The sequence below is a fragment of the Gymnoscopelus braueri genome (assembly GCF_963280865.1).
Source record: "Gymnoscopelus braueri genome assembly, chromosome: 16".
In the NCBI taxonomy this organism is placed as follows: Eukaryota; Metazoa; Chordata; class Actinopteri; order Myctophiformes; family Myctophidae; genus Gymnoscopelus; species Gymnoscopelus braueri.
The window spans coordinates 29,446,959-29,454,337 of record NC_137616.1 but is presented as its reverse complement, the minus strand read 5'-3'; the positions used below and the strand labels follow the sequence as shown (position 1 = coordinate 29,454,337).

The 7,379-nt window shown below is 42.2% G+C and overlaps 1 protein-coding gene across 2 annotated transcripts in view; it reads left to right on the top strand.

Moving 5' to 3' along the window:
* The window catches only part of pals1b (protein associated with LIN7 1, MAGUK p55 family member b), a 30,656-nt gene continuing 23,277 nt past the window's right edge, over window positions 1–7,379 (top strand). The window contains exons 1-2 of one of the 2 annotated variants that reach the window (XM_080454196.1): window positions 1–211; window positions 5,753–6,241. In XM_080454196.1, coding sequence (XP_080310322.1) covers window positions 5,881–6,241 — 361 coding nt within the window. In that variant the 5' untranslated portion in view covers window positions 1–211; window positions 5,753–5,880. Of the gene's footprint in view, window positions 212–5,747; window positions 6,242–7,379 lie in introns of both variants that reach the window. The other variant, XM_080454195.1, reaches the window with a different exon arrangement.

Here is a 7,379-nt window from a genome sequence, read left to right as displayed (position 1 = left end):
CGCAACGGCTTCGAACTGTCCCGACGGTCCTTCCTCTACCACCAACTCAAAGAAGAGGCTAAAGCACGGTCATGTGAAAGAGAGGGAGAGAGAGAGAGAGAGGTATTATGCCATTCGTCTTCTGTTAGTGAAAATAAAATAAAATAAACTGTTTTGTGAAACCTTGGGAAACACGGGAGGAATGTCTGCTACTTCTCCAAGGCTCTGAGCGGTGAGTATGTGCTCTGCTAGGTAGATGCTTGTTGTCCCACGTCTTGGCTACTACAGCTAAAGTACGCAGTAAACTTGTTGGCACCATCATGGCCACTGGGTTTATTTTAAAGTGTTTTTAAGTAGTTTGACTGCGTCTTATTTATATCATAGTTAGGAAACAGGAATGCAGCTGCCAGCTGGATCACTTTGTAAATGCATATCCAAACAGGCTAATCCTGCTACTGCGTGTTGATACTCTTCTCCCTTAGTGAATGGGTTACATTGTTCCTCTACAGCAGGGCTGTAGGCAACCTTTTTGTCATGAAGTGCCATGTTTTCATTTTCTTGATAGTCAGTGTGTGCCATGTCAACATTAAGTTTAATTATGACACTACATCAAAACATTTATATTTCCAACAGATTTTGATTGTCCATATACATAAGAACCTTTTATTTATTTGTTGTTCTTCTTTCTTTCACATCAGGATGTACTGTAATGATCATTAAACTCAGATTAATAACCCACCTATCTCCCAGACTCCCCAGTCAGAGTTAGGACTTTGAATGAATGTAGAATTATGTGCAGGATATCATTTGTATTAGCCCTGAAACATGACTGTCATACCATGTGAACCATGGCTACATTTGTATATAGATGTGAGGGGACTTAATTTAACTTATATTTAAATTTAAAAGAAAAAACCTCTCTCTCACACTTATGCCAGTGTGCCAGTGATCACCCTCCCCTGTGCCAATGTTGGCACCTGTGCTTAAGGCTACCTACTATACCCCTGCTCTACAGTTATAGCATCAGTGAGGGAACTATAGGCCATTAGGCCTGTCTTTTCTGACTGTCTGGAATTGTGTTCTGAAACAACTCTGCCATGAAGTCTGATCTGATGATCAGGCTGTAAAACCAGCAGCAACTGGGACTTAAATAATGAGAAAACTTTCTGTTTTCACCCTCTTGACGTACATTTAATTATACCTGATGCAACAACAACAACAGCGGGTGTTTATAACAGTGGCCCAGCTAGTGTGGTCTACAGAATTGTTGCTGTGTTGTTGCTTTGGCAGTACTGCAGTGAAGAGGACGGTTACTTTAATCCACACCAAGTATGTTCTTCCAGATTGTTTCCCCCAGACAGGAACCTCTCAATTTGTACCCCAGTTCCTTGGAGATCAGTCCTCTCTCTCGGATCAAGTACTTCTTTGTCAATCAGCCAGGATTGATGATGTGTAGCAAATTCTAAAGCTGTAGCATGTTTTAACATGGACAGCTGGTGTACTGATAGGACAGCTTGAGAATCACTGGGGAAATTGGGATAATATTAGTAGTACACATGTTTAACCCATTAAGACCGGGAACGCATCTGAGTCACTTTAGATTTCTTTGGCTATTCAAAAATAGCAGATATACAAGCTCATAGCGTGGCTGTAGATCTGCTATTTTTGAAAAATCTTTAGAATTTTTAGAATCAGCCTCAGGTCTTAATGTGTTAAAACTCCCATGTGATGTTGGAGGTTTGGACCTATAATCTGTGTGAGTATGTAGGCAAATCTTTCTGCGTAGTGTGTGTGTGTGTGTGTGTGTGCGTGAGCGTGAGCGTGTGTGCTCTTTCATTATTATACAACGCCATGTCTCCATTCATCTTCATTCTGCTCAGGTAGATCTGTCCCTTCTAGTGTCCCAGGCTGTGTGCTGTGTGTCTGCCACTGAGCCCACGTAGAGCTGCAGATCTCAGGCTTAATTAAGCCCACATGAACAGATGGTCCACTGGCTGTCTCTGCTGTTTGTCAGCCATGCACCGCCACTCTAAACGGAGCTAAACACTGCTGTAGGGGGCTTGGAGCCTGGACCAGGGGCTGTGCTACTGGGGACAGACCTGCCAGACCTAATTAGCTCTTGTGGGAGGTTGTGAGAAAGAGGAGGAGGGGGGGGGGGTACTATGTGGACAGTGGCATGGCTCCATGCCTGACTAAATGAGGCAAGGGGCAAGGCCATCATACAGGCGCATTTGATCTTAGTGCATCACATTCTGGCTGCCAGGTTGAGGTCAGTTTAAAAGTGTGATTTTCTTTTTCTGCAAATATACAAATATAGATGTATGTTGTGTCTGTCTGTAAAGTATTCAGACCAGAGAAAGAGAACACTATCTTTGACACTGCTTGGTATTTATTTTTATTTTACTCAGGTTAGATTCACGTTAAATGTGTGATATATTATGTATAATGTCCAAACTTGCCTCTAGCTCAGAACATGTCCACCCTTTTTCTCTTGTTGTGTATTTCTGAAGCAACCTTTTTCACATTGTATTGACCTATAATCTAGCGTGAACATCTTAGTCATAACACTGATTTTGCTAATCCAGATTAATACGAGTAGCATCCTTAAAATAGATTGTAATCCACTGCAATCCACACCTTCGTAGGCTACATCTCTAGTTGGGTTAATGGCTTCCAGGATACACGTACATATCAATTGTTGAAGACTCAAGATGAAGCAATTGTTGATGTTGACATCATGGCTATTTGGGGACAAAGGCCTGGATGAGTCTGAACATAAGGGATTGTGGGTGAGAGAGACAATGACACGTATGTTTTGTTAGGACTCATTGTGGTGTGGTGATAGATGAGATATATCCCAGCAGGAGGAAGCTGTATTTATGAATGTGAATTCCATGTATGAAATGCAATTTCAGTCAGTGAATTAAGAACATTTCAGCCTTTTTCTTGGTGTGACAGAAGAAAGACAGTGGGGACAATGAGATCTAATTTAGTTAACAACGTTATTGATCCTTGGGGAAATTGTATATGCTAACTCTACCACTGGGCCCAGGCTGCCAGTTGGGTAAGGGTTAGCATGCAACTAATGAATGAGATGATTCAGATAGTTGTTTGGCATTGAATATCATAGTGTCATCATGTTATCAAGGTGCGTTCACTGAAATTGTAAAAAGCCCCTTCAAATATTTAAAAATAAATATTTAATGAAAAACACTTAGTATGAACAGGGGCTGCATCGACACAAGCTGTAGTAATCTGTAATAATGATGATGACGGTAATATGCATTGACTGCTGCTTTTTGGACTTATTAATGAAGCATTTGTTTTCAAAATGCTTGTGATAGATGAGATCCATGGGCAGTATAATAGTGGGAGGTATTTTTATTTAATTCTTTCAATATATTTTAGGGTTATAGGGTAGGGTCCAGAGGATCCAGTCTGAAAAAATCCTTATAATTCGAGAAAGTACCATAGCTATCTTTTAAGTTTATCTTGTTTACATTTTTTGGAAGGATGTGCCCAATGTAGCAATAATGGCCAAAGGTAACTATTTCTCTCATCCTCCTACTGGGAAAAGGTACTCTATCAATGATGCCATCATACCACTAACCTCGCGTCACCAGTCTTTCCACCTCGGAGGAAAGCCTGGTATGCGTTACTAAAGACCCGTGTGATCCGGTCTAGGCCACGCCTACTGAAGAAAAAAATAAAAGAAAAAAGAATCCTCTTTCCGTATTGTCGCGATCCGGTTTTGCGGTGCCGCTTTGTTTTGGTTCCCCAATCCCTATTTAAATGGAATAGAATTTCCCCGTGGGATAATACGGATAATACAGACGCTAAATAGTCTCCGGAAAGTACACTCACTCACATTTATATTTAAAAAATAAGCTAAACTACGCCGCATCAAGGATTTTATTAGGACGGACCTATTTTGGGGTGACGTCTTTCCGGATTGTCGCGATCCGGTCACCTGATGACGCGGATGACGCGCCTGGTGACGTAGGGCTACTTCCGCTCCCGACCGGATCATAGACCCGAAAAGCTTTGCTTCCCAGGCTATCATACCACTACCCATGTCATTTATTTGATCAATTGTCCCTGTGGGCTGGTCTATGTGGGTGATCTATGCAAAACGGAGAATAAGTGAACACAAAAAGGAGAAATGATAGAAATTACCCAATAGCAGCACATTTTTAATTACTTAAAACATGACCTTTCAGGTTCCAGGGTATTGAACAAGTGACTCAGCCAGAGAGAGGTTGTAACATTGATGAAATGTTTAACAGAAGGGAAGTTTACTGGATTTATAGTCTACAAACCTTATTCCCCAAAGGATTGAATGATGAGATTCCATGGCATGTTGTGCTGTAAGTGTGGGATTAAATTAAAATTAAATGTCTAGGTTGTGCATCTAAGATACACTTACATTTAGCACATTTTTGAATGATTTATGAAAGCTGCAAAGCCGATGTTTACATTTCTTAGTTGTGCATTTTCTGTAAATAATGTAAACATCGTCTCTGTCGGGTGGAAACTGTTACTTTTCAGGAAAATAGCAAAAGCAGCAGATCTACAAGCTCAAAACCTGTTGCTTCGCGCCGCGTTTCGAGCTTGCAGATCTGATAGTTTTGATACTTTTGTGTGACGCTGTAGTATAATGAAGTGGCATCAATTTACGAAAAAACACAAGAAGTTCAAATATGGAGATAGGAGGATTCTGCCCGACAGCAACGATATAAATGATGTGTTGAGTTGACTTTGTGGTGTGTCTATAGCAGGTCATGACTCATGATGTCACATAATCATGTTCATGTCTGAAATTGTCTGTGATTAGTCACACACACACACACACAGGTCACAGACAATCATTGAGATACACTCCTACAGGAGATTGCGATTGTCTCACTCACACCTGTGAACACGGGGTGGGGGGGGTGGAGTAATCATGTACATAAGATCATGATGGTATCATTTCTGTAAGATACTTGGTAGGTCCAGAGAGGGACCGAAACGTCATTGTTTAAATAAACTTGATGCTGCTGAGCAAGAGCAGTGTACAGGATTTGTCTCCGTCTATTAAGAGTAGGTATAAGGTTCAAGGTTCACTTTTATTTGTCTCCCATATGAGAACTTTGTCTTGGAGTCAAGGACTTAAAAGCTGCAGTACAAAAACACAGATAACATACACAAGATGTACAAGTGCATATGGTGACACAAAAGAGCAATGGTGAGTAGACTAAGTAGACTTATTATAGATAAAACAAGTCTAACCATTTTAGCCCTACATGGTACTTTGTAGTATGATAAATAGTGAAAATAGCCAATCTACAATCTCTCAATGTGTTGCGTTGCAGTGCGTGAGCTTGTAGATCTGCAATTTTGGCTATTTTATTTAAGAAATTAGAAAATTGTTCCCAAAATAGGGGGGGACAAGGTTATGAAAGAAAAAGATGAATATCTCATGTCATGTCAGAACTAATCTCTCAAGACAGATTCAGAGCTCCGCAGCTGAATCTGTCGGCAACTCCTGTTACAACGTGTTTGTTGTTAGTAGGAATGAAAACAAAGACGCACCACCGGCAGTGGAGCACTGAAGGAGAGTGAACGGCCGACATCCGATCCCTACACAGGGAATTGGGTGGTGCCCCCAGCGGCAAATTCAAAGAAAAGTTTTTTGCCGATTGTGTCAGAACTAAACTCTTCAAAAGTTGCATTTGGCTTTTACCAAGAATCTGTTGAAAACGAGTCCCTTCCCTTTTGTTTTGCAGTACAGTCTACAGGGTTGAGGGAATGGAACACCACCATCCTGTGAACTATGGCATCTGAACTGATGAGTCTCTCTGCAGCAAGTTATCGTACCTCTTCATAGGGAGATAAGATCCCCAACGTACACATTAAGGCATGTTCGCGTCCATGAATGGCTACGTGACGGAGAGCTGCAACCCGGCCGCTGGCCCTGTCCAGGAGGCCAGGCCCCACAGGGAGCGTGCTGTGGACTGTCCCGGGGAGAAGGAACATGACACCGGCGGCGGCGGTTACAACAAACCTCTGAGCTGCGGTGCTCAGATGGAGAGGATCCAACACTACCAGGAGGAGCTGAGAAAGAAGAGAGAGGAGGAGGGCAGAGCCAAACACGACATCGACCCCAATGCGTCGCTCAGGCTCAAGAAGCTCGCGCAGAACCCGGCCAAGGTGGGCATCGACAACCCCACCTTCGACGGGAAGGAGAAGGCCAAAGATGCCCAGCAGGACCCCGTAGCAGGTGAGTGCAAGCATGAGAAAGAGGGTATAGAGGGCAGGGGTTCTCAAACCTTTTAGTTTCATGGACCCCAAATTGATATATTTTTGGCCGCAGACCCCCATCTGAAAATGTGTTGTGCCAGGGACCCCCAGGAGAGAAGATTTGTGTAAAAAATTATTTAAAAAAATTCTAACTCTGCTATTTTTGAATAGCCAACGTATAAATGGATAAAGTGGTTAATGATACTGTATTCTTTTTTTCCCTCCATCTCCCCTGGCCCCCACACACATGTAAAGTGTCTTTGAGTACTTAGAAAAGCACTATATAAATCCCAAATATTATTATTATTAACACCCCCTGGAACCCCCCCAAGGGCCCCTGGGGGTCCCCGGACCCCACTTTTTGAGAACCACTGGAATAAGGGAAGAGGAGTAAGGGTTTGAAGGAGGAGGGGAGGCGCCAAGGGAACAGGGAGGGTTGGGAACTTTTAACAACAACTGTGAAACAAAGGATCAGGAACAAAGGCTGTTTGCAGGGCGGGGCAAAGGTCATCAGTGGAGGAGGGTAGTAGTGTGTTTGAGGGGGGCATCTATTATACTCGTCAGTCACATTGTCTTTACTCCAAAAGATGACTTGCCATTTTATAATTCTCTCTTACAGTCTTTCTCTTTTTCTTTTTTTTTTAGAAAGGTTAATTGTCCCATAGCGTTCTGTTTTATTCATGCACAATAGGCTGTAAGTTGAAAGCAGTCATTTGGCACTGAGAAAAATTATATTGATGCTCCAATGCCAAACCAAGGTCTTTGCTAGTTTGCAATGAAAGTGTATTGTTTAAAGACACATGCATACACATACGCATGCACGTACGCATGCACGCACACACACGTGCGTGCGCGCGCACACACACACACACACACACACACACACACACACACACAATTGAATGCTTTATTTCAATCCACCAATTCAATTAATTTGCGTATGATTCAAATATTTATGTTATAATATGTTATGTACTTTTAGGACGCACTGCCTGGCTAACTTGCAGCAGAGATTGAGCACAACCTTGCAATTGTTGAGCCCTTTTCTTATAAAAGGCCATCCATTTTCTAGCCACTAATAGCGAGTTAATGGATATGTCCAAGACCACCAGATATCA